Source organism: Accipiter gentilis, chromosome 5 (assembly GCF_929443795.1).
Source record: "Accipiter gentilis chromosome 5, bAccGen1.1, whole genome shotgun sequence".
NCBI classification, from domain to species: domain Eukaryota; kingdom Metazoa; phylum Chordata; class Aves; order Accipitriformes; family Accipitridae; genus Astur; species Astur gentilis.
Window position 1 is genome coordinate 46824721 of NC_064884.1, and position 26346 is coordinate 46851066.

Genomic DNA, 26346 nt, shown 5'->3' on the forward strand with positions numbered 1-26346 from the left:
AGCGGGGGAGGCTGGGGCGGGGACCGGGGCTCTGCGCTGCGCCCAGCCCGGCCCCTGCGCCCCCCCCTCCGTCCCCCCCTCCGCCTCCCCACTTCCCGGTCCCGGGGCCGCTCCCCCCGCCGCCGCCGCCGCCACCGCCCCCCCCCCGCCCCGTGGGCGGAGCCGCCGGCCCCGCTCCGCCGCGCGGCTGCAGCACCGGGAGCGGCGGCGCCGAGGGCGCTCGGGGCGCTCCAGCATGGGCGCTCGCCGCCTCCTCGGGCTCCTGCTCGCCGCCTGCGCCAGCCTCCTGCGCCCCGGTCCCGGCTGCTTCGCACGTAAGTGGGGCCGCAGCCCCGGGAGCGGCCGGTCCGCACTGCGGGACCGCACCCGCACCCCGGCCCCGCACCCCCGAGCCGCCCCAGCCCCCCGAGCCGCCCCCGGTCACCCCCCCTCCACCACCCCCGTTCTCCCGGGCATCCCCCCTTTCTCCTCCCGGCACGCCCCCGGCGCCCCGGTCCGCGTCGTCCCCAAGGTCACCGCCGGACACGGGTGGCCGGGCGCGGCCCCCCCGCCCCCGCCGCCGCGCCCTGCCCGGGAGCGCCCCGCCGCAGCCCCTCCGACGGCCGCACCGCGCCCGCCCAGAGCCTCCGGGGCCCCGGGGGATCCGGGATGCCCGGTGATGCCCAGGGACGCCCCGGGCACCCGCCCCGCTGCGCCGCATCCCCGAGTCCGGCGCGGCCCCCTGTCCCTACCGGGGAGGGGGCTCGGGCCCGCGCCCCCCCCCCCTCCCCGGCCCGGCCCCGTGTCCGGGCAGCCCGGCGAGCGGGGGCAGCCCCGCAGGACCCGGCCGGGCTCCGCCAGCACCTCGGCCAGCGCCGCCGCGCCGGGCCGGCCCCGCCGCGGGGCCGCACCGGGCTGGATGCGGGCCCTGGGGCGGGAGGGGCGGGGGGCGGCTGTCCGGGGACGGGGACCGGCAAGGCCGTGGCCTCACCGAGCAGCTCTCTGCGGCCCCGCTGAGCCGGGGCCCTTGGCCCCTTCCCCGAGGGCCGGGGTGTTCCCCCCGGGGGACCCGCTGGCTGCGGGGGATGGAGGCGGGGGATGATGCAGGCAGGGGGTGATGCAGGGAAGGGGTGATGGAGGCAGGGAGCGATGCAGGCAGGGAGCGATGCAGGCAGGGGGTGATTCAGGGAAGGAGTGATGGAGTCAGGGGTTGATGCAGGCAGGGGGGGATGCAGGCAGGGGGCGATGCAGGCAGGGGGTGATGCAGGCAGGGGGTGATGCAGCATGGGCGCAGCGCGGCTGCCCTTGGCCTTGCAGTGAGGGCTGGGGGTGCAGCAAACGCTCCTGGGGCTCCGTCCGACCCGGCCGGGGGGGGCCCGGCGAGGGGCTCGGGACCTCGGCCCCGCCGGAGCCTCCTCTGCAGATGCCGCGAGGGTTTGCACGGAGGCCCCCCGGCCTCCCACGCGGGACTCTGCCCCGGCGGGGCGGGGCGGGGCAGGGGGGGGTCCCGGCGCCCACGTCAGTGCGGAGGCGGCTGGTGCGGGCGCCGGGGCCCGCAGAGGTGTGTCAGCTCCGCTGCAGTGGGAGGGGAGAGCGGGAGCTGGACCCGCCGCGCCGCCGGCCCGCGGAGCCCGCAGGGTCCACGGGGTCCCCAAAGCCCGCAGCGTCCGCGGGGTCCCACAGGGTCCCCAGAGCCCGCAGGGTCTGTGGGCTCCGCGGGGTCCCCAGAGCACGCAGGGTCCGCGGGGTCCCGCAGGGCCGGGCCGGGGGGGGTGCCGCGGGACACCGCCCAATTCAGCGCCCTGAGCCCCACTCTCCCTGCAGGACCCTGCTACGATGAGCTCGTCGCTCCCCTCTACTCCTCATCCATCGGTGCCTCCTCCAGATACAACATCTTCTACTCGGCCAGCTTTGCCCGGCTGCACAGTGAGTCCCCCCGCAGGACCAGGGTGCAGACGGGGCGGGGGGCCGTGGGCAAGTGGTGTACCCAGCAAGGTCTTGCCTCATGTGGGGCTGAGGGGTCCGCAGGTGCTCACGGCAGAGCGCTCAGCATCCCCCAGGGACGGGGGAGAGCCCCGCAGCCCTCCAGCTCCCACCCACAGTAGGGTGCTGCAGTGGGGCTGAGCAAGCAGCCCCCGCTCAGCCAGGAGCCACTGGGCACCAGGCTGTGGGGCCGGCTGAGCCTCTCCCCCTGCAGGCACCAGCGGCTGGTCCCCTGACCCCCGGGACAAGCAGCCCTGGCTCCAGATCGACCTGATGCAAAAACACCGGATAAATGCGGTGGCCACGCAGGGGACCTTCAACACCTACGACTGGCTGACGCGCTACATTGTGCTCTACGGAGACCACCCCACCAGCTGGAAACCCTTCTTCCAGCAAGGCAGCAACTGGGTAGGGAGGCGCCTAGGGGTCCCTGTGGGAGGGGGTCCCCTGGCAATAGCGGAGACCCTGGCCCAGAGTGAGGTGCTGATGGTAGCTCTTCGTCCCCAGACATTCTTCGGGAACGTGAACGAGAGTGGGGTGGTGCGGCACGACCTGCACTACCCCATCCTTGCACGCTACGTCCGCATCATCCCGGTGGCCTGGAACCCGCGCGGGAAGATTGGGCTGCGCCTGGGCCTCTACGGCTGCCCCTACCGTGAGTACCCAGCCCAGGGGCTCCAGCAGCCCTGTGCAGGTGGTATCGTGGCCCAGCCACCCACGTGGCAGGGGACCAGCCCCTGGCACCACATGCCAGAAAATCCTTTCCCAGAGGGGATTGTGTCCAAGCCATCTGCAGTCATTAGCTCTGGCATAAACCATAGCAGAAAGGAGAGTTCCCCATGCTGGGGCACCTGCTGCTGCGGGCAGTGATGTGGCTGGGGCTGCTCTGCTCTCCCCAGGGTCCCACGTGCTCTACTTCGATGGGGATGATGCCATCTCCTACCGCTTCCGGGCTAAGAGGATCAGCACTCTCGAGGATGACATCTCCTTCAACTTCAAGACACTGGAGCAGGATGGGGTGCTGATGCACGGGGAGGGCTCGCAGGGTGACTACATCACGGTGGAGCTCAAGCAGGCCCAGCTCCTCCTGCACATCAGCTTAGGTGAGCTGGGGCCGGGGGGTCGGGAGATGCAGGGCCGGGGGGCCGCCGGCTGAGGCTGCCCCTCCCCAGGCAGCAGCCCGCTGCATGCCAGCGAGGGCCACACGACGGTGGTGGTGGGCAGCCTCCTGGATGACCAACACTGGCACTCACTGCACATCGAGCGCTACGGCCACCATGTCAACCTGACGCTGGATGGGGAGGTGAAACGCTTCCGCTGCCACGGCACTTTCAACCAGCTCGACCTTGACACCGAGGTGGGTACGGCAGGCAGGGAGCTGCTGGTATGCTGACCCACGACATCCCCCAGTGAGGGGCTAAACCCCCACCTCTGCCTCCCAGATCTTCTTTGGGGGGGTGATCGACCAGGACAAGCAGCACCTCACCTACCGGCAAAACTTCCGGGGCTGCGTGGAGAACATCATCTTCAATGGAGTCAACATCGCCGACCTGGCCCGGCACCGGAGACCCAACATCCGCTTCGAGGTCCAGCCCTGGGGGGTGGCCCCTTCCCTGGGGGTCCCATCTCTGCCACGGGGGGACCCGTTTCCTGGAGGAGGGCCACGTCCTCAGCCCCACTGTGGGGTGACCCTTTCCCTGCGGCCAGGCTCCCCCCAGATGTGGGGTGACATGAGGCCAGGCAGCGGCCGTGCTCAGCTGAGTGGCGCCACATCGACCGTGCAATGTCGTCCCTGGCCCGGGGCGCCTGCCCGGCACTGCCAGGCGATGTGATCGAGCGGGGGCTATTGGGGCCAGGGCTGTGGGGATGGGAGGGGCCTCCCCGCCGTGGAAGCATCCTCTTCCTCACCACCTCCCGCGGTCACCCCCAGGGCAGCGTGGGCCACTACTGCCAGGACCAGCTGAACACCCCCATCACCTTCGCCGGCATCAACAACTACGTGCGGGTGCCGGGGATCCCACGGAGGAACCGCCTGGCCGTCAGCTTCCGCTTCCGCTCCTGGGACACCGCCGGGCTCCTGCTCTACACCAGCTTCGCCGACCGCCTGGGCTCCCTTGAGGTGGTGCTAAGTGAGGGGCAGGTCAATGTCTCCATTGCACAGCCTGGCAAGAAGAAGCTGGAGTTTGCTGCAGGTGGGCTGGGGAGCCGGCGCGGGGCCGGGGGTGGGTCTGGCGGCAGTGCCTCCCCATGCGCCTTCCTCTCCCCGCACAGGGCATCGCCTGAACGACGGCTTCTGGCACTCGGTGCAGCTGGTGGCGCGGGACGGCTCAGCCGTGGTGACCATTGATGATGACGACGGCGCCGAGTTTCGGGTGGCGCACCCCTTCCAGCTCCGTACCGGCAGCCAGTACTTCTTCGGAGGTGGGTGGCGGAGCGGGGGTTGGGGGCGATGGGTGCCTGGAGGCCGCTCACCACACTGTGCCTTGCAGGCTGCCCCAAGCCGGCCTCGGTCACCGGCTGCCGGTCGAACCAGACAGCCTTCCACGGCTGCCTGCAGATGCTGAACGTGGACCTGCAGCCTGTGGATGTGGAGCTGCTGGTGCAGCACCGGCTGGGGCAATACTTCAACGTGCTCTTCAACGTCTGCGGCATCACGGACAGGTATCGGTTGGGACAGGGGTACTGGCTGGGAGCGGGTGGGGGACGGGGGACTGTGCCAGTGCCAGGACAGGAGCCCTCTGCGCCCCCAGGTGCACCCCCAACCTGTGCGAGCACGACAGCCGCTGCGTCCAGTCCTGGGACGACTTCATGTGCATCTGTGACCTGACGGGGTACAAGGGGGAGACCTGCCACAAATGTGAGCCTGGGGCCTCACGGGTCAGGGGTCAGGAAGGGCACCTGCGCACCTGCGACTCCTCACGCAGCCTGGCACACCACTCGCGCTGACCCCAGCCCTGTTTCCCCCTTCCAGCCCTTTACAAGGAGTCGTGCGATGCTTACCGGGTCAGCGGGAAAACCTCAGGGAACTACACGATCGACCCAGATGGCAGTGGGCCGCTCAAGCCCTTCACGGTGTATTGTGATATCCGAGGTGAGGGCGGCGGGAGGGCATGGGGGTCCCTTTGTCCAGTGTCCCCGGGGACCAGCCCCTGCCTGTGTATCAGGGCTGGAGCAGGATGGAGGGAGCAGGTGTGTCGGGGGGGCCAGTCCTAAGAGCCCCCCCCCACCTCCGCAGAGGACCGAGCATGGACCATCATCCGGCACAACCGTCACTACGCCACGCGGGTGACAGGCTCCAGTGTGGACCAGCCCTACCTGGGGGCCGTGGAGTACTGGAACGCCTCCTGGGCTGAGGTCTCGGCGCTGGCAAATGCCTCTGAGTACTGCGAGCAGCGCATCGAGCTCCACTGCTACAGCTCCCGCCTGCTCAACACCCCCTGTGAGTGCCGGGGGCAGCGGGGCCATGCCGCGGGGCTGTACTGTGGGACCGTGTACTCACCCTCCCCTGTGCCCACAGCTGGGCTGCCCTTCAGCTTCTGGATGGGCCGACATGATGAGCGGCACTACTATTGGGGGGGCTCACGGCCGGGCATCCAGCGCTGTGCCTGCGGGCTGGACAAGAACTGTGCTGACCCCAAGTACTTCTGCAACTGCGATGCTGACCATGCGCTGTGGTGAGTCAGCAGGGGCTGTGGGCACAAGGGGGCACAGAATCTGGATTGTTCAGGCAGGGGTTCAGCAGGGGCGCATGCTGGCGAAGGGGCAGAAGCCACTCACGGCCCCTCCAATGCATGCACCATTTGCAGGAGGACGGACAAGGGTCTGCTGACCTTCGTGGACCACCTGCCCGTCACTCAGGTTGTGGTTGGAGACACCAACCGCTCTGGCTCTGAAGCCCAGTTCCTGCTGGGGCCCCTGCGGTGCTACGGAGACCGTGAGTGATCAGATCCGCAGAGGGTTCCCTGCCTGCAGGAGTCGCATGCCCATGGAGGGTCCCTGCCCATCCCTCACTGCCCCTCCTGCTCCCCACAGGCAACACCTGGAACACCGTCTCCTTCAACAGGGGTGCAGCCCTGCTCTTCCCCACCTTCCAGGCCAACCACAGCCTCGACATCTCCTTCTACTTCAAGACTACCGCCCTGTCCGGTGTCTTCCTAGAGAACCCCGGTTCCCGAAACTACATCCGCGTTGAGCTCAACAGTACGGGCAGGTGGGGGGTGCAGGGGTGCAGGGGGTGGTGGGGCTGGGGGCTCCTCCCGACACCATGTCCCTGCAGCCACCAGGGACGTGGTGTTTGCCTACGACATCGGGAACGGGGACGAGAACCTGACGGTGCGGTCAGCGGTGCCCTGGAACGATGATGAGTGGCACCAGGTGAAGGCTGAGCTCAACGTCAAGCTGGCGCGGCTGCGGGTGGACAAGCTGCCCTGGGTAGTGCGGCAGGCTCCCCCGCAGAGCTTCGTCCACCTGAACTTTGACAGGCCCCTCTACGTTGGTGAGAGCCCCCCGCTGCGTCCCCGTGTCCCCAGGTCCCCGTGTGCCACAGGGCGCTGAGTCTCGGCCCCACTGCAGGCGCAGCAGAGCACAAGATGCGTCCGTTCCTGGGGTGCCTGCGGGCACTGAGGATGAATGGGGTGACGCTCAACCTGGAGGGCAAAGCCAACGAGACGGAAGGCGTGCGGGTCAACTGCACCGGCCACTGCCAGGACCCGCCGGTGCCCTGCCAGAACAGCGGGCTCTGCGTCGAGCGCTACAGCCACTACAGCTGCAACTGCAGCATCTCTGCCTTTGATGGGCCCTTCTGCAACCACGGTGAGTGGGTGAACCTGCTTGCACCAAGGGTGGGGGCTCTCCCCGGGGCCGGGATGGGGGAAAGGAGCCGGCGTTCCCGTCACCCTGTCGGTCCCCCCCGCAGACATCGGCGGGTACTTCGAGGAGGGCACCTGGGTGCGGTACAACATCCTGCCGATGTCGCTGTACGCCGCCCGCGAGTTCGCCAGCATCATCAGCAGCCCCTGGCAGCCCCTGCCCGGCTACAACCTCACCAGTGAGGAGGTCAGCTTCAGCTTCAGCACCACCTCAGCGCCTGCCGTGCTGCTCTACGTCAGCTCCTTCGTCAGGGACTACATGGCCGTGCTCATCAAGGACGACGGTGAGGGCAGGGGGACCTCCCCAGCACAGGGGACCCTCCTCCACCCTGATGCCAGTCACCAGCCCTATGGAGGGGGTGGGCTCGCCCACCGAGAGCCCAGGCACCGCTGACGGCCCCGCTCGGCCCGCAGGGAGCCTGCAGCTGCGCTACCAGCTGGGCACCAGCCCCTATGTCTTTGCCCTCACCACCAAGCCAGTGACGGACGGAAGGCCCCACCGCGTCAACATCACCCGCCTGCACCGCACGCTGTACACCCAGGTACGGGGCAGGAGCATCCTCCCCACCAGGGCCTGGGGGACTGCAGGGCTGGGGGTCAGGCTAGGAGGGGGCACGGCCAAGGTGGCAGAAGGCAGAGGAGGCTCAGCGGGTGCTGACACCGTGCGCCTGCCTCCCAGGTGGACTATCTCCCTGTCATGGAGCAGCAGTTCTCCCTGTTCGTGGACAGCAAGCTGGACTCGCCCAAAAACCTGTACCTGGGGCGCGTGATGGGTGAGCTGGGTCCTGCCCTCGACACCCCCACCCCCCCTGCCATGCTGGGATCTCCAGGGTCTCCTCTGCCCAGTGTGGTCCTTGCCCTCCACAGGGGATGAGCCTTCTCCTTCTGTGCCCCCACAGAGACCGGTGTGATCGACCCCGAGATCCAGCGCTACAACACACCCGGCTTCTCAGGCTGCCTCTCAGGGGTGAAGTTTAACAGCCTTGTCCCCCTCAAAGCCATCTTCCGCCCCACCAGTGTCGTGCGGCCCTACAGCATCCGGGGGGAGCTGGTGGAGTCGAGCTGTGCCTCCATGCTCCCCCTCACCACCATCCTCATCCCTCCTGAGATGGACCCCTGGTACATGGGCACAGGTAGGTGCAGTGGTGGGACCCCAGTTGGGAGGGAGCCCCCCGGCAAGCATCAGCTGCAGAGGGGACGTTCCAGCACCAGACCCCCCTGCAGCCCAGTCTCAGGTGCCCGCTCTGTCTCTGCAGAGTTCCCCCACGTGCACGATGATGGCTGGATGGGGATCATCATCGGGTGTAAGTGAAGCACTTGGCCGGTGTGTCTCCCCACCTCTGCCCTGGCCCTGTGCCCCCCCGACCCCTCACCACCACCTCTCCCCTGCAGTTGTGACATTCCTGCTCCTGCTGCTCGGGGGGCTGCTGGTGCTGCTGTACTTTTACTACCACCGCTACAAGGGCTCCTACCACACCAACGAGCCCAAGGCCATCCAGGACTACGGCAGCGCTGCCAAACCGCTGTCGGTGCGCAAGGACCAGAACCTGCCCCAGATCCTGGAGGAGGCAAAAGGGGACTAGTGGGGCTGGGGTGTGGGATGGGCTCGCAGCCCCCGCAGCCCTGGGAGCCGCCTGGGGACGAGCAAGCATCGCGGGACCAAAGGGCCGAGCACCTGAACTGCCAACACCCACCTCCGGACCGGACTGCACCGACCGCCAGCTCGTCCCCGCGGCTGCCACTGACCCGGCCCTGGAGCGTGGCTGTGACCCACCAAGCCCCAGTCCCGCTCGCCCCGGGTGGGCATGCCAGCAGCTCCCACACCAGAGGCAGGCTGCTGCCTCCCACCAGCTGCCAAATCCTGCCCTGCCTCCGGTGGGGAGCCCCAGGGCCAGGCAGCCCACCCTCCCTTTCGCAGGGGAGGGCACTGGGTGTGCCTGGCTGCTGCCGACCCGTTAGCGATGCCCGTGCGTAGATTACCCATCGCTTTGCTCGCTTAGCCAGAGCCACGAAGGAAGCCACGCAATACCCAGCCTTGGGCACAGCCCAGGGCACGCCAAGCAATACCCTGCCCGTGCGGGCAACGGCTGCCGCTGCCGCGCATGACGCCACCGCACTTTGCTGAGATGCTGCTTTCATACAATCAGGTACGGATCCTTTCTACCATTTTTGTTGCTGGATATTCTACTACACTCTGATTTTTTTATTCTATCGGTTTGTATAAAAAACCAAATGGAAGCTCCTGTCGGGTGTTACGTTCCGCGTGTCGTGGTACGTGGTCTGTAGTTTGCTACTTCTCTGTATGAAGTGCCGGTCCTGCCGATTACCTCCAGCCCAGGGAAATCTCCTGTTCACTCGCTGTATTGTGGTAAGACAATGTTACAGAAATGCATTTATCTACCCAAAGGCCTAGCTCCACTGGGCACTTTATTTTTAAAAAAACTGTTTTGCTGAATGAGATGTGAAGATACTAAAATAAAGGCAGAATGATGGCATTTGACACGCCCCAGCCTCTGCTTCGGCAGCCTGGGCACATAGGGGCAGCCTGCAGCTGGGTGAGGGACCAGCACAGCCAACGGCAATTCCCACTCCTGGAGCAGGATATAGAAAGCTGAGGCTGGATGCAGCTCAGCCCACTGCTAGACTTGTACATACATAAGTAGGTCCTGCTCTCCCCACCATGCACCTCTGCTGCCTCCTAGCCCTGAGCCGGCACCAGCTGGAGTAGCTGGTGGCACCGGGCTGCTCACAAGCCCCACTGGGCTCCGGGGTGCCGACTGCTATGAAGGGGGCAGCCGGACTGAGCCCACAACAAGACAGAGAACATGCTGCTGCCAGCTGCTCCCTGGGGTAACAGAGGCCAGCAAGCCACAGGAGGATGTTCACTACCACTTTATTATGACAAAGGCTACAAGCCACATTATTTTTAAAGTGCATTATTATTCACCGTCAACAAACCACAGACACAAGCCTGGCATAGTGCAGATATGGCCAAAGTGGCAGAGGATGCTGAGCTGAGAGCAGGGTCGGGGTGAGCTGGGCGGACGGAGGCGACAGGGAGTGGGGCTCAGGCAGGTGCCAGGGTACAAGTGCTGCTCCAGACAGACCCAAACCCCTCCAAGCCCCAGGAGAGAGTCACAGACAGCAGGAAGGACAGACGGGCAGCCTCGCCTGCCATGGGGGGAGGCTGGGAAAAGCATGGCGCAGGGCTGTGCCAGGGAGGGCTCGGCTCCCGGGGCAGACCCAGCACCTCCCTGCGTTCATGGACCACAGGGCTGGGATGGGGCTGTGCCTTAGGGGCCCCACGGTTCCTCAAAGAAGCAGGGCAAGGGCCCCAGTGCTGCTCACCTCTGTGCAGTGCCCCCAGGCAAACACTACCCACCCTCCTCACACCCTACAGGGGTGAGGGGCTCCAGCCCCCTCAAGGCCATGTCAGGCCTCAGCTGGGCTCCTTGCGCCATCCTGGGACCACAGCGCTGGACACGCGGCGGAGCACCCTCCAGCACCCAGCATCAGCCTGGGCAGTCAGCTGGCAGTGTACGTGGCTCCTAGGGGACAGCCCCATCCTTCAGGTCACCCCAGGCCCTGCTCAGGGAAAAGCCCCCTCATCCAGACCGCCCCATCTCAGGCCCAGAGCAACGTCCCTGCAAAGGTGCTGCTGAGAGATGACAGCCATGGTGCCTCCACCACCAGAGTGGTACCTGGGGCCCAGCTGCCAGCTGAGAAGGATTAAAGTGCTTTTTTCTTTTTCTTTTTGCATGGGGTGCTAAGGCCAAACCTTACCCTGCCAGAGAACATTTCCCCTTTATCTCCAGGGCTAGGGCCAGGACCAGAGTGTCAGAAACCCCTAGGTAGGTTTCTGAGGAGCCTTCCCTGGGTCACTGCAGACAGTGACAGGTCTGCTGCACCCTATTCAAACCTCAGCACAGCAACATTTAACAAGTCCTGCACAACGAAAGGCTCTCACCCCAAGAGGAGCCACTCTGCTGGCTCCTGAAGTCCCCGACACCTCCCACAGAGCCTGTGCTGCTCCAAAAGGGAGCGTCCTGACAGAGGAAGGTGGAGGAACCAGCTCTGGTAACACATGGTCAGGAAGCACCTGCCCAGAGCAGAGGGTGGCCAAGGCCCATCTCCTGCTCCGGGTGCAGCCCCAGCCGGTCAGCAGGAGTCGCCCCCACCCACCCCCCGCAGCCCCAAAACTGCCCGGCAGAAGCATCCACGCGCCAGCCCCAGAAGGGCCACACAGCAGAGCAGCTGGGGACAGGCACGAGCCAACCAGCCATGCCACAGCCACACCACGGGCTGGAAGGGCTCACGGGTTCCTGCTGCCTCTGAACTCCTCTTGTGCTTGCAGCAGCACCCCCGTAACATTGTCTCTAACCAGCTCAGTGGCAACCCTACCCAAAGTGACTTTTTGCATAGTGCTGCTCTCCCCATCCCCAGGCATTGTGCCATGCCAGTCACGGCCAGGCGGTCTCTGTCCCCCAGCCAGCTGGGGCAGAGGGGAAACAGAGCCTCAGCAACAGCAGCCTGGGGCCCAGGGACCACTGCAGCCATGTCTTTATGGCTTCCAACCCTGTTGCTGTCCTTGTCAACAGGACAAAACAGGCAGCAAGAGGTAGCACCCAAGACAAGAGCCTATCCCAGGGGACAGGGCCAGAGGGGACCACCAGCCCCTCTGCTTCCCAGCTGTGCCCCAGGTCTCAGTGCAGGCAGTACCTCACTCGCTCTTGTTCTTGCAGCAGTCGGCAGAAAATGGAAAGAGACTGAGAATTTGCAGCTGTCCCTCCTCCTGCACCACAGCTTTTCTTCAAGCCCCAGCTGCCTTGGTCCACGGGCTCCCTCCAGCCCGGGAGACTGCTCGCAGAGCAAGGCTCCAGAGCCTGCCCCAGCCCAGGGCTGGCAAAGCTGCCACCCCAGCAGCAGCCATTCACACTCCTGCCCTGAGTCTCTCTCTGGGCATCTGGATGGAAAGTAGCACTTGTGACACACACAGCAACGGGAACAGCAGCAGTCATGTCAGCGTGAAGCAAACATGGCATTGCTTACAAGGTGCAGCAGCAAGGTGTGCTGGCGACCGCCCCACACAGAGCCTAGATGATATCTGTCTCCCTCTCTATGCCGACATACTTCAGGGCATCTGCTTGGCTGTACCTACAAGACAGGAAAGTCACAGCTGCTGTAATGACCTCCCGCGCTCCCCAAACGTGTGCACAGGAAGCGGGGACAACCCTGCACCCCAGTTCCCAGCCAGCTGCTCCCCAAGGTACCTGTAGTCAAAGAAGAGCTCCTCTCCTGCCTGGATGGCCCTCTTGGCAAAGATCCCTATCCGGTGGTCTCCATTCACCATCACAACTGCAACCAGAGAGACAACATCAGAGACTTGCAGCTCCAGCTCAGGCCAGGAGGTCTCACAGCACTTTTGCCCTGCCTGGCCACCTCCCAGGGGCCATGGTACCCGAGCTCCTGCCTAGCAGCAACGGGGTGCTTCCCGGGGAGTTCCTAGCCACCTCTAGCAGCAATCTCTCCTTGTGAGGCTGGGGCCACCACAGAGCTGAGTGGGGCCCTCACCAGCAGGAACGTGATGTGCTGCAGAGAGGAGGAAACTTTGTCCAGGTCTTTGAAGTTCTGCTGCTCCCACAGGCTCAGGGTGACTTGGGACCCCAGAGAATCCACTGCAATCCCGGAGCTGAGCAGGACCCCAGAGAGCAATCTCCCACCCAGGTCTGACTGGGCAGGGATATCTCACCTTTGGCATAGCAATTGGGGTTCACTGAGTGATTGGCAAAGCGGATTTTATTTCCTTTGCGGGTGGCATCAACAACAAAATCTATTAAAAAAAATGAAAAAGAAAACTGTAGTGTAAAGAGACGCCTGCCGCTCAGATGACAGACAGGCTAAGACTGCCCGCCCAGCCACCAGCCCCCTGCCAGGAAGCCCAAGTCTCCTCCAGCCCTTGACGCCCCAGGCGAGTTACCGTTGTTGAGGTTGAAGAGGAAGCTGGACATATACTTGTCATAGACCTTCCCTCGCCGGTCAGCCTCATCCTGTGAAATAAGCTGGAGAAGGAGAATGCCTTGAGAGACTTGGCGCCTGAGGGCACAGCGAGGATTGCTGTGAGGAGCAGCGCTCGCCCACCTCCTGGAAACACCCTCCTGCCCTCCCACCCCAATGGGCATGAGCCTGCCAGGGCTCCCAGGGAGGGAGCAGAGGCAAAAGCTGGGCTATCAGGGAGCAGCACATACACGACACGTTCTTCCACAGTGGAGGGCCCAGAGGTACTGAAATGGGTCCCAAAATAGTACAAGATTCAATCTCTAAACCTGGTCAGAGTGAGCTCGTGGCCATGGTCAAGCTGGGGAAGGCATGCTGTCGCCACCAAACCAGCAGCTGAAGGAAGCACTTCCACTAAACACAGCCTCCTGAGCACACACCACAGCAGCCCCAGCACGGCAGAAACACTGACCTCACCACAGTACTCCGAGATGAACTCATTCTTCTGCACAGATTCCTTGATGAAAGTCCCCCAGCCGGCGACATCTGACGGTGCCAGTAACAAATGCTGAAGCCAAGGTGAAAAGGAAACTGTTATGGTCAGCAGGCCCACCACCTCCCAGCACACAGGTCAGGCCCCATGCATCAGGCAGACCAGAAAGCAACAGTGAAGAGCTCTCCACCTCCCAGAACTGTTGCACATGGCAGGGTTAGGGCAGTGCCCAGGAACAGCTGTGTTGTGCTGGCTGCCACACTTGAAGTCCCAACATCACAGGGTCAGCATCCCCTGGTTTAAGGAGACACACAGCTCTCTAGAGACTTACATATCATAGCACCATTAGGCTGGAGCTGCACGTTACTTGACACCCGCTAATTTGCATCTTTCTCTGAATTTTTGTCTTTTTTACATGCGATTCCTTGCCCTGACCAGCAGAATTCAAGACTAAACCTCTCTCTGCAGTCACTTTTTACATGCCCTTGCTCTCACCCTTCCTGAGGTAACTCCCATCTCCTAATTTTCACATCCATAATCCATATTCCAGATTAAGTGCTACAGAAGCCTGGGGCAGAGCAGCCTCTCTCCCAGACCTCCTCACTCAGGGAGCTGCGGGTGGCTCGCACACTCTCTCTCACACAGCAGGAGCTCTGGTTATCAGCTCTACCCCAAGGCAGCTCCCTGCCAGTAGTCCAGAGCCATGCTGCTGTCAGTACCTTTTTGAGACCTCGCTGGATGCTGCAGTTCTTGCAGGAGACCACCTTGCAGTCCCAGTGCTCTGAAGCCCCACAGGTCAGGCAGAGGTCCGGATCGCATTCCCGCACAGCCAGGTAGCACGGGCATTGCTTGGTGTTGCACTGGGTTTTACAGCGGCAGCCTGGGAAGCGGTTCTGACCTGCAGCAACACAGCCCATGGTTTTGCACCATGAGGTTTTTCAGAGAATAGAGGGGCTGTGTGGTGTCCCAGCCCCGCCAAATGTCCTCCCTGGCAGGCCCTGGGCAGGTACAGAACTAAGCCTGTCTGTGACAATGGACTACACTGCCTGCCCACCACCCTATAAGAACATAAGGAAGGTGCCTTTGTGCTAATAAAGAGCTCCACATTCACTCTGCTCTGGGCAGCAGAGACAGGAGTCCCCAGCCCACCTTCCTGCCCCCCAAAGTCACCAGGACAGCACTCACTAAGAACACAATGAGACAAGATGAATGCGAGGCAGCCTGGGCACCCAGGAGCTGGAAGTAAATCACAGAAACACTCTGTGCACACAGGAGCTTTGATCACTGCTCACACCTACCAAAGCACAGACCATGCACAGGGTCCTTCCCATCTGCATGGCTGGAGATGCTGCTCTGCCTCTTGGGACTAATTATGTGCAGTTTGCAAATAAACTACTTGGATAACATAAACATAACAGATCAGTACTGAGCCTGAGTTGGCTCCCTTTCACCCTGAAGTCCTTCCAGCCCCAAGCTGTGTCATAAACCTTAACAAATCCATCCTCAGAAGCCCCACTGGTGTGGGCAAGTGCGGTTATCTCCATTGCAGAGCTGGGAATGGAAGCCCAGAGAGGAAAAATAACCACGGCAGAGCAGTGACCCAACTCCCACCCTAACTGCTGGCCACGCATCCTGCTCTCAGGGAACCAGCAGCATCAGCCAGGGGTTGTTGATGCTGAATACAGATATGTGGACAAGTGTTCTCTAACAAGAGCACATATCTCAGCTGCTGAGAGTCACTGGGCAGCGTGGAACAGCTTCCCCTTGGACTTTAGCAGACTGCTAATCAAACTGCTGCAATGGACAGAGTAGTGAATGCAGGAATAAAGCAGGCACAAAGCAGGCCTCCAGCAAGTCCCAACTCTGCACCTTCCCTCTGGTCTGTGTCAGGAGAGCTGGCTGCTTTCCTGCCCAATAATCCCAGGTTTGTCCTTACAGTCAGGGTTGCACTGGCAGAACTTCTCACAGAAATTCTGAGTCATGATGCAAGGGCAGGAGCTGTCACAGGGATGCTCGGGGTGGTCACAGGGCTGGTAGTTGTACACCTGGGTAGGTGAATTATCTAGAACGAGAAATGCCCGGATTAGAAGTTGCACATTGCAGAAACGTTTAAAAGCAACAAGCCCAGGGCTCTGGAGCAGGGAAGGTGCAAGCTTCTCATTTGCCTGCAGAGGGCTGGGAGCCCAGCAGCACCCAGTGCACAGCTCCCACAGACACATGGCTGTGATTACCTGCACATGGCACACGTCTGCTCTGCCCCGAACAGCCCGTTTTACAGCGGGGCTGCACACCAAACCTCAGCCTCCCCTCTGGCTGGAGCAAGACCGCACCACACATACAGCCTCAGAGAGAGCATTGGCACGGCGGCGATTCCCATGGCTCAGCCACAGCGGGGCTGGCCCAAGGCACCCCAAGGAGCCTGGCTAGGGGAAACCACTCCTGCTCTGCTCTGCTGCAGCTGCCGGGCTGGAGAGCAGGACGCAGCCGTCTTGTTGCGCAAGTCAGAGACAGAGAACTCGATCCCACAGGGCAGTGGCCACGCAAACCTCACGTGACACAGCCACAGCAAACGCTACCTTTCTTCAGCTGAATCTTCCTGCAGTGAGCAGCCCACAGCCTGGAAGAGAAGCAGAGAGGGTCTGAGGGGACGCGCGAGCCTCCGTCAGGAAGAGCCAGCCACGACTGCTCAGCACCGCTGGTCAAGTGCGGCAGCGGGAGACAGGCGATTCCAGCGAGGCTGTCTGGCAGCTTCATGCATTAATAACCACCAGACAGCCATAAAGCGGAGAAAGATGAGAATGATGCAGCTACAGCAGAAGTTATCTGAGGCAAATAGTAGAGCCAGAGTAATACTGGACACACTGGGATCAGCACACAAGAAGTAGGTTCTAAGTCAGGGAGCTGAGGCTAAGGGTGCTGTTAGGACAGCAGTACTGTCCCTCCCGCAGCAGTGCGGCACTACAGCCGGGCATTGTGCTGCCCTCTCCTCCAGGGCTGAGCCCAGGGCTGCAGAGCCCCCCAGCCAGGGCAGCAGCACCCGGGAGACAGGCCAGGGGCCAGCCAGCAGCCCTGTGCGACAGTGGGATGTGCGCACAGATGGGAGCCAGATGGGGATTACCAGGAATGTGCTGGCACAGAAAGCAGTGGATCTGGTTGCATTTTAAGAACAAAACAAGCTTGTCCAACACTTGCCTGTGCTTCCTTTTCTTCTTCTGGGATGGATTCATTAATTCGTTTGTTGGTAGTTTTGTTATAAGCGATTCTTTCACTGCAAACTGAAAGACCTACCAAAGAACAGAAGCAGAAAAAGAATAACGTTCAGTGTACTCAAGTTGGTTTTATCTAAAGCATAAACAGAGAGAGTACAAGCAAGCACACACAGTGGTGGTCCCAGTCCTGGGGCCAGTAAGTGGACAATTCTGCCCCCAGTTTCACCGACCACAGGTGCCATTGCTTCTCTTGCCTAGGAAACAAGAGCACCTGCCCTGCCAGAGCGCCCAGCCTCAGACAAGGGACACTGGAAGAAGCTGACAGCACCGGGCATGTGCCGGGCTCATTCTGCAACCAGCAGCACTACTGCAAAATAATACCACCGAACTCCACAAAGTGTTGATGCAACACATTCCTCAAGGTGGTTTGTGGCAGAGAAGAAAAAACAACAGGCAAGCTCTCTCCTGCTGCTGGGCCAGGCACTGCAGTGCCTGCCCTCTCCAGGCACCCACCTGCTTGCATGTCTTTGTTCCCAGCAGCCTGGCAATTGAGCAGAAGTTATTGAAGTAGGTCCCATGGAAGACACGGAAGAGCGACTCCTCAGCTCCCGTCCACTCAACGGGCTCCTGCGGTGTCTCCACCGCAAACAGCTGGGAGGAAGCCGGGCTCAGCTTCTGCTTGGTGGGGGTCTGGCAGCGGGAGTTTGCCTCTGGCAGAAAAGGCAGACATTAGGCCAAACACAGCATGGGAGAACGCACCCTCGCTGTCACAGCGCCCGAGGCCAGCGGTCCCCTAGCAGTGCCTGACACCTTGCCTCACCCCAGCACCTGAAACCAGGACACCTCTATACCTCCCGGCAGCCCTGCACCACGCTCCCTGCTGCACGCTCCTGCCTCTAGTCAGGCAGCCCAGCACCAGCACCGGTCGGGACGGTGGCACTGGCCCCCTCACAGCAAGGCAGCACCAGAGCCACCGTGCCACCTTCCCCTTCCAGGGCTGGCCCAGGACAGAGCCCCCTGACCAGAACAGCAGCACCAGAGAGGCCTGAAGACTAGGAAGTCGCTCTCTCCTCTCCCACCCTAGATGGGACCCAGATGTATGGAGCCCTCTGCCCCCCGGGAGCTCATTCTGCCCCAGCCACCACCACTTCCCCTGGCATGACAGGAGCAGCTTGGTGCTCATCTGCAGCACCGAAGAAGCGCTCACCCCTGGCAGGTCCACAGACAAGCCCCCCACCTCAACAGCTCCCTGGCCACTGCTCTGTGCTGCAGCAGGGACAAGCACGCAGACCAGTGCTGCCTCAGCACTTTCCTCATGCACTGCCAGGCAAGGTGCTCAGAGCCAAGGGCTCTTGGCTTTGCAGGTCCCAGCAAAGCTCTCACTTTGCCTGGCAAGATTCCTCCTTCCTGGAAGAGGACAGCGAATCCCACAGCAGCAGGGGCAGGGCCTGGTGTCCCTCATGATTGTTTAAGCCCAGCTGGAAACATCAACTCTGTTTGCTAAGTCTGAAATCCACACTACTGTGTGGGACACAGAGGCAAGCCAGGGAGAGCCCCAGCTGCAAGGTGCCACCTGGCCTTACTGCTCATACCGCCAGAGGGGAGCGGGTTGTCTCTGGGCTGGCATCATACCCGAGGAGCTAGAGGCCCACTCGTTGCCCGTGTCTCGGTCACTGTCGCCCTCCCTCGTCTCAGCGACGGCAGAAGCTGGGGTGTTTGAGCAGGAAGCACCCACCACGTGGTGCCTCCGGCGGCGCCGGCCTGAGCACTTGGACCTGGGGTTGTGCAGCGCAGCAAACTCCTTGGCTCCTTCCTGCAACCAGAGCAGAAGACAAGGCAGATGGCAGATGACCAGGGAACATAAAAAGGCTTTTCCACAGGCCCTGGCACAAGCCCTGCCCTGCTACCACCAAGGGAAGGTGGAAGACCCGCCATACGTGGTCACTTCAGCAACTGCCAAGGCCCTGCCGCCTGCCCCACCGCACGTTCCCACTTTGTTTCCTTCAGCACCGCTGCCCGCTCGGAAGAGGCTCCCCGGCCCTGGCCCTCCAGTCCGCTCCCCAGCCTCTTGCCCTGGCAATGAAGTTATCCTGGCCTCTCCCTCTGCTCCGGCCCTGCAGCTCCCTGGGACATCCTGTATCTCAGCCAGCTGACCAGCTCCAACACCACCAAGCGCACCCACCTCCCTGCAGCCAGCTCTTCTGATCTGCAGCTCTCATGCCCAGTAACACAGCTAGGCTGCGTTTCTGAAAAATCATTTCTAAAATAGTTCGAGCCTTCCCCACATGTGCTAGACTCCTTCCCTAGCCTTTTTAACCTGGGCTTCATTTTTCAAGTGCTGCACCGAGTCCAGAGAAATAATTTGGCACCACATTTTCCCATCTGCTAGCTATGAAATCAGTCTTTGTTGGAGATTCACTAAAATATGCATCTGGCAAGGTCTGCATTTGGATTCACACTCCCCTGAATCCTATGAGGATTAGAACTAATTCTGAAAAATCAAAGTTGTGAAAAGGACCCACAGAGTTCTGCAGAGCAAGGCTGCCCAGGCCACTTCTCTCGTGGTTTCAAAAGCAGCAACACAGAAACATACCAGCCAGAGGAAACAGTCTGCTCCGCAAGGATCTGGCTCGATCTTGGTCTCTCTATTCTTTCGTTTGTACACATTAGGAGTAGCATGAAAAGCTGAAAAAATAACAGTTATCTTTACTATTAGCATCATCCCAGAGTCTCCCCCCACATTGCAAGGGACAGGGGCAGCACGAGCTCAACGAAGGTAAGTGGGAGCCTGACACAGTCAGCAAGAGTGCCGAGCAGCTCTCCCAGCAGCAGGGAACGAGGCAGCAGGACCTCCCGGCCAGCCCTGCTCCAACCCATGACAGGGACTCAGCAGCAGTGGGGGAACACTTGGGAAGTAGAGGCCATAGGAAAAAGATCTGTTTTCAGACTGAAACAAAAAGACCACGTGATCTTAATATTATATCTTTTAATAAATAATTCACTGGAAAGAGTCTTGTGACTTTCCAAAGAAGCCCTTAGACCTGGGAAACAGCAGGTCCAACAGCTAATCAGTATCCAAAAGGCTTTGGCAGGACAAACCGCAGGAACATGACTAAGAAGAAGCTGTAAGTTCCAGTGAGGCAACAAAACACAGGGGCATGTCCAGACTTTGGAAGTGAAACATTCATGCCTTTCCCTGATGAGCTTCTGCAAAGCAAGAGTAAAGTCTAGTCACGGCAGTATTTCTGGCACAAACTGCCAGGAGGCTCAAACGCAGCATGCTGAACAATGGTGAGAAAGAGGGGACGGCCACGCAGGTCGGTTTACCATCCGTTTGAGGAAATGAGTGGAGCCATCTTTATAAAAGGCTTCTGGGCACCTGTCAGTTCCTAAGGCTCCACTGCAAACTCCGTGGAAGCACCACCCTCTAAAGACTGCAGCACAGACACTAAGCAAGGTGGACAGAGGTATGAAGCACTGAGGAAAAATGAGGAGAAAAGGGCTCTAGGGAAGCGTCCGGCCAAGACTGCACTTACGATGCAGAAAACAGTCGTATTTGAAGCAGCGGCGGCAGAAGAGGGTGTGGAAGGAGTGCAGGGACTGCTCCCGCTGGACAGACTTCGCACATGGCCCATCTATGTTGGGAGTGCACTGCGGCGGCAGCACGTTTGGGTCCGACACTTCCGTGAGCTCCCTGTACCTATTCGACAAACAGAAACACCCACAGATGTGCAAGCTTTCCTAATGTGGGACATTTTACATGACTACATTACTATCTGGGCCAGCGTCCTACTGGCCCAGATACCTTGAGGCTAAACTAAAGTTTCTAACGTTCAAAAACCACTCTGCTCACGGTGCCTGCAGCCAGCTGAGCTCTACTTTCTGGTCAGAGCATAGTGCTGTTTTCTGAAATACAGATTTCAATTGTTGCTAAGAAAGGTAACAGACAACTTAAGTAGAGATCTTCTACCTCTCTTTCATATCATCTGGGAAGCCATATTCAGGAAACATAGAAGAAATAGCAGTAAATATCATGTCATTTGGAAACCGCTTCTTTGAACCCTTCTTGTTACCTGAGAAAAAGAAGAGAGACAATTCCTCAGTTAAGCTGGATGTGAACATGTCTTTCCTTCTTCCACAGGGAGCGATTCCAGTAGGTGTTCGGAATTGTATTTTAAGAGACAGAAACGTAATCCAATATACAACAGATAAATCTTTTGTCCTGCAACTAGGCTAAGGCATTTCCAGATGCAGTACACTCTGCCACTTTCAGAGTAGCATAATGTATTGATGGAAGTACTAACAATTTCTTAAGGACTATTACTATTTATTTTTACCAAGACAGGATTTGCAGACAATGCTATTCTACATCTATGAAAGGTCCTGGTATTTGTGCTATCCATATCACTATAAACCAAAGACAAAGATGAAACTACCAGTCAGCACTCCTGTGGTCATGCAGGATGCATGAAAATCCCACAAACCAGAGCTTCCTCTATGCAACAAGAGCTCCAAGTGGCACAGGAAGGGGGGAAGAGAAACACAAACATATGGAAAAGGGGTCTGGAAGGGATTTGAAAAGGTCCACCTCCCTGGTCTACAGCAGAATCAGATCTACCTACAAATGTACTGACATGCGCTTGCCAGACTGGCACTTTAAAACCTCCAAGAGCAGAGATCCTGCAGTCTCCTCAGATAATACCCCACTACTTTGCTAATCTTACCATGAAATAGTTTTCCAGATGACTCATCTAAATTGTTCCTCACCACACTTTAAGCTGGTGACTTCTTATCCTGTCCACAGGGGACAGTGAGAATAACCGATTTCCCTTCTGCTTTGAACTACTGTACCAGAACTCGCTAAGCTGGTCACTACCCTTAACGACACATTAATAACCAAGAGTGATGGCAGGAGAGCAGTGGCCAGCTAGTCAGGCAGGGCAGGATGGAAATGTGACCAACATAACCCCAATTTCTGTGGCCCAAACCCACCTTCCGCTGCAATTCGCTTTCTTTTCCTTGTGACAGGCAGCTCCTCTTTCCCATCCTCCTGTTTAACTTCAGAATCATTGTGTCCTTCCTCTTCCTCATCCGAGTACTGATTCAGGGCATTCACTAGCTCCAAGAACACAGCATCACTGATGAGGACTGACCCTGAAATCATTTCTGAAACACAGAGAAGTCAGCCAGATTGTTGTAGTGCCATCATCTTTCACATGCCTCGTGGTGGTAAATCACAAGCCAGCCAGATGACATTGTTAGCAACCAGAACCTTTCTCTCCATTTTGTAGGGATAGGACTCTCTAGCAGTAAAAGCCCACCTAAGAGTGGTGTATCATTTTTAGCAACCTGAGGACAGGCCGTATCATTTTCCACTGTCTTCCTCCCTCCAGGCAGAGTTTTATGACGGGGTAGGTAGCACTGTAGGGAAACACACCAGCTTTTCAATTCTGAAAAGACTGATTAAAGTCTTGGCTAAGGTCACAAGCAAAACAAGGTTGCAGAGCACCTCCTAACCTCTAGCATGTTTTTCAGCATCCCAGAGCGCGCCTGTGAACCCCTGTGAACAAGAGCATCGGCTCCAGAGCACCCCAGGCCTAGAACAGAGTGGGATATCAAAAGGCAGGACTGTGTCCTTGCATACTATAACAGCAGGCATGATCCTGTTTTTCTGCTCTAAGAGCTCCCACAGAAAAGCTGGTTACTGCTGCCACCTTTTGACTTCTTAACTACTTTGATATGTTATTTGCAAGACACTGGATGGACAGGGCTGACTGCTGCCAGGTTACCTTCCTCTCCATGAACTTTCCCGTCATAGTTATTAATAAGTTCTTCAATGAAAGTTTCGTCTTCTTCCTTCACCTCATCTCCCATGTAAGGGATATTGCACAGAACAGTTTCATCCTCCACCTGAAAAGAGATCAGATACAACTCAGAAAACCAGTCCTTGCCGATCCCCAGCCAGGCTGTGTGTCTGAGGTTGCTCCTGTCCATTCAGACCTGTAGACAGCACAGTGCAAAGCAAAGGTTCAGCCTCCCTGGCTGCAGTTTCAGATGTCTCATCACTGATATTTCATTATCCCATCCCAGCAGCATAACTCTGACCAACCCCTGAAAGTGCAGTTTGCTTTGAAAAAGAAGAGCAGCGCCTCCAAGGCTTACAGAAACTCAGAAACGCTCATATTGCCAAGAATAATAAACAGCCAAAAAATGTCAGTGAGATTGTGTTCAAGGCAGAGTAGAACTGGAACAGTGAAAGGCAAACCGGTAACTCACTCCCCAGAGGAACACAGTCAAAGCTGAGGAGCATTATCACGTTAACCACAGAAGCAAGGACATTGGACCTTCATTGCCATGGCAGCACCGACCAACTCTTTGCATTACAGCCACTGGTGTCACCCTACTCCCCCAGTCTGCTACCGGAGGCTTCAGAGAGCCCTGTAGGCTGCAGGAACACATCCACACCCCACACCAGGCAACGAGCCAGGCTAGCCACAAGACCACCTGTTTGTTTAACAAATAATCTTAACTACGCCACACCAAAATCTGCATTTAAATCACTCCCCTCACTGCTATGACAGAGGAACTAATCCTCAGTAGCATCCTTACAATGAGACCAGCAGGGTAATCCAGTCACAAAGGAAATGACCTGCCTAAGAAATAAAACTATTCATTTAAATGGGAAGAAAAATCTTAAGAAAAAAAACCAAACAAAAACCAAACAAAAAAACCCAAAAACATATTTAGTCCTTGAATCCTGTGAAATAATGGTGACCCTATCAAGGAGTCAGGTATAAAGGAGAGACTAGCTGGGCAAAACTGTGTGGATACAAGGCTGTTCTATGGGATTCAACAAAACAAGCAACTAAAATGATACCTTCCATCATCTCTTGAGCAGACACTGCTTGAAACAAGTGGGTTGAAGAAGGCATAATCACTCCACAACCATGTAACGCTTACACGCTAACTGCACCAAGACCTCACGCTCCACAGCGTTCCTACATACCATGAAATTCTGCTGAAGAGGGGACCAGGAGTACATAATGGGCACCAGTGCCACTGTGTTCAGGGTCCTCATGTACAGCGTCTGGCTTGGAAATCCCGGGAAAATGCTCTCAACAGTACACTAGAATACAAGTAAAGAGAAGGGCAGTGAGGAAACCGCCCCTGGGAGGCACTCACAGCCAGAGGGAAATTGCACTTCAGGACAAACACAGTGAAGCCCCTGGTTTACTCTTTGGGACTCCTTCACAGGAAAATCCTTTGGAGGGTTTTTCTGCCCACTTCTGTATCCCAGAAGAGTGCGAGGCATGGCCTGACACTAACATAGGATAGCACACACAAAAACTAGTCCCGTATCCTCACAGCTCCCTGCAAAGCCCCGGTTCTAGTTCACAGCAGTTCACACTTGCTGCTGCTGTGCCCCTTTTCCTCTCCATACCTGTTTTAGGAATGGATGCCCACTGACTGGCTTCATCAATTGCACCGGCTGGACTCGAAGCTTCTTCCAGTCCTCATTCAGAATCTGAGTCTTTTCATGAACCTTTGCAAAGTTGGCCACAAACAGAGCCTGAAATGAGAGAAAGCAGCACTCAACGTTTAAGAAATCATGTGGAGAACACTAAAGCCCCTCTTGAGATTTTGTTGCAAGCATCAAAGTGTATGCAAGGCAGAGCATTTCAAATTGATGACGCTCATTAGATGGAATTCTAATTAAACTCAGTATTGGTACAAAACCGTGTTGAAAATCTACCCAACAGCCAGTATCTTTTGATAACTCCTGATCCCAGCTGACCTCTTCTAAAATCCTGCCTGCCAAGGATAGGAGTATCAGAGTAAACCATCTGAAACCCACCAGCACAGAGAGGATTCAAGCAGGGAGATACTTTAAAGAACAAGTAGAAGTGAATCCTCCTGCTGCAGTTATGCAAGTACTCAGGCAACGGACTTCTATGTACAACAGACACTGACTGCATGGCTCGAGGCTAATAATGGAGCGTGAGGAGAAGTAATCTCTCTTCCAACTTATCCAGCTTGCAACTAACATACAGCTTATCAATCCACAGGATGAAGCACCCATCTGATAGCTGCCCAAAGACTATAAACTAAAGCAAAGCATTTAGGAGATACCCTTTCAGCTAGAGCTACCACCAGTATGTCTTTACCTTAGCTCCCATGTTCGCCTGAAACCTCTTGAGCTGCCGGAGACGCATATATTCAGACTTGACTTTTCTTTTCCAGTATATAATACACTTTGATGTTGGAGGAGTGGCGATTTCCATTTTTCTATAAAAGTACAAAAAGAATAAACGATGGACAACTTAATCCTGTAAACTAGTGCTATTAGGATAAAAAATCCCTGTGGATTTTAAATGCATCACAGACACTAACGAGGAAAAAATAACGGTGTAAATCCGCACCAGCCCTAGCTAGGGAACGACCACGGCACAAAGCGCACTGAAGAGCCCGGGGAGCTCGTGGACGTCGGCCACAGCGGGGAACCAAACCTGGCCGGGGTCCGGCCTCTCCTGCCCCCCCCCCCCCCGGAGCCCCCGCGACCCCTCCCCGGGCAGCGCAACGGACGGCGGCCCCGGCGCCCCGCTGCAGCCCCGAGAGGCCCCCGGGGCGGGGGGGGGGGGTCCGCTGGCTTCCTCGCCTCCCCCCAGGCACACGCCGCTGGAGAGCCCTGGGGCCGGGGCAGGGAGCAGCGGCGGCTCCCGGGCCCCCGCCCCGGCCGGGCCGGGAGCGGGCCGCGGTGCAGCCCCGGCCTGGCCCGGCCCCCGCGGCAAGGGCCGCTCCCCCCGCCCGGCCCCGGGGCGCCCCGGCCTCGGACCGCGACGGCGCCGGGGGGTCCGAACCGCCGCCCCGGCCGGGCCCGAGCGGCTCCCCGCGGGGCCCCACGGCGGCGGCGGAGGCGGAGGCAGCGCCGAGCACGGGCCCGCAGCCCGGCTGCGCCGGTGACACGCACCGGCGCGGGCCAAGGCCGGCCGGCGCCGCTGAAGCCGGGGAGCGGGTCCCGGCCCCGCCATCGGGCGCGGCCACTGCCCCAGGCGGCCGCGGGCCCCAGCCGGTACCACGGGAACCCCGCTGCCCCCGGGGGAGCCTCCGGCGGCCCGTGTGTGTGTCGTCCCCCCCCCAGCCCCGCTCCGCTCCGCTCCGCACCGCCGGCCCGGGCCCCGCCCCGCACTCACTCCTCGGCCATCGCGCCGGGGGCAGGCCGCGCGCCCCTGCGCAGCCGCGCCTGCGCCGCGCCCGACCCCGCCCCGGGACAGCCCCGCCCCCGCGCCGCGGCCCTGCCTCCGCACCGCCCCAGGCCCCGCCCCTCGGCCCCGCCCCGCTCCCGCCGCTGCCGGTGCCGGTCGGGGCGGGGGCGCACGGGGCTCCCTCGGCGGGGCGGGGAGCGCGGGCGTCGGGGCGCTCCGGGCCTGGACCCGCACCGGCAGGACTCGGGCGGAGCCCCGCGGGGCGGGCCCGTTTCAGCCCAGAGCACCCCCGCCACCGGCCGCGGGGAACGGGCCGAACCCGGCGGCTCCGAGCCCGGCGGCTCCGAGCCCGGTGCCCAGCCCGCCCCGGTGCTCGCCCACGCTCGGCTGCGCCCGGCCTCGTCTCGCCCCGCGGGCTCTCCCCGGCCCGACCCTGCTGCGCAGCCCGGCCCGGTCCCGCGGGAAGCGCTTGGCGGGGCAGCGCCCGCCCCCGCCCCGGCTTTGTTGCCCTCCGGGCCCGGCGGCAGCCTGGGCCGGCGGTGCCGCGCTCCCCGAAGGGGCGTCCCGGCGGCCCCGGCTCCGGCGGTCGCGGCCCTTCTGGGCCCCGCCGCCGGGGC

General features: G+C 59.8%; 2 protein-coding genes across 2 annotated transcripts; one reads left to right on the forward strand and one right to left on the reverse strand.

The window, feature by feature from the left end:
* Positions 1-162: 162 nt before the first annotated feature.
* CNTNAP1 (contactin associated protein 1) lies at positions 163-9318 on the forward strand. Its single transcript, XM_049800808.1, has 24 exons — positions 163-314; positions 1804-1905; positions 2177-2370; positions 2470-2617; positions 2862-3065; positions 3135-3319; positions 3405-3548; positions 3893-4154; positions 4234-4383; positions 4452-4623; positions 4713-4819; positions 4934-5053; positions 5198-5401; positions 5480-5636; positions 5769-5896; positions 5995-6162; positions 6239-6457; positions 6535-6774; positions 6878-7114; positions 7245-7372; positions 7510-7603; positions 7730-7963; positions 8087-8134; positions 8223-9318. Exons 1-24 carry the CDS (start codon positions 236-238, stop codon positions 8411-8413), a joined length of 3915 nt encoding a protein of 1304 aa, XP_049656765.1. The 5' UTR covers positions 163-235; the 3' UTR covers positions 8414-9318.
* Positions 9319-9707: 389 nt separating this feature from the next.
* On the reverse strand, positions 9708-25795 carry EZH1 (enhancer of zeste 1 polycomb repressive complex 2 subunit). Its single transcript, XM_049800358.1, has 20 exons — positions 25718-25795; positions 24692-24812; positions 23968-24096; positions 23533-23652; positions 22316-22436; positions 21519-21692; positions 20497-20599; positions 20063-20226; positions 19120-19211; positions 18159-18339; positions 17040-17236; positions 16510-16601; positions 15894-15934; positions 15254-15379; positions 14037-14215; positions 13297-13392; positions 12808-12889; positions 12580-12660; positions 12101-12185; positions 9708-11984 (listed from the first exon to the last, which is right to left on the reverse strand). The coding sequence occupies exons 1-20, from the start codon at positions 25726-25728 to the stop codon at positions 11924-11926; spliced, it is 2256 nt and encodes a 751-aa protein (XP_049656315.1). The 5' UTR covers positions 25729-25795; the 3' UTR covers positions 9708-11923.
* Between the last annotated feature and the right edge of the window lie 551 nt (positions 25796-26346).

Excerpts from the sequence above, each read along its gene's own strand:
- CNTNAP1 (XM_049800808.1), top strand. The coding sequence starts at position 236 with ATGGGCGCTCGCCGCCTCCTCGGGCTCCTGCTCGCCGCCTGCGCCAGC. Across the intron at positions 2,371-2,469 it reads TCCAGCAAGGCAGCAACTGG|ACATTCTTCGGGAACGTGAA; the intron begins GTAGGGAGGCGC and ends CTTCGTCCCCAG. Across the intron at positions 6,458-6,534 it reads TGACAGGCCCCTCTACGTTG|GCGCAGCAGAGCACAAGATG; the intron begins GTGAGAGCCCCC and ends GCCCCACTGCAG.
- EZH1 (XM_049800358.1), bottom strand. Across the intron at positions 19,212-20,062 it reads ATACGACTGTTTTCTGCATC|CTTTTCATGCTACTCCTAAT; the intron begins GTAAGTGCAGTC and ends TTATTTTTTCAG. Across the intron at positions 11,985-12,100 it reads GAGCTCTTCTTTGACTACAG|GTACAGCCAAGCAGATGCCC; the intron begins GTACCTTGGGGA and ends CCTGTCTTGTAG.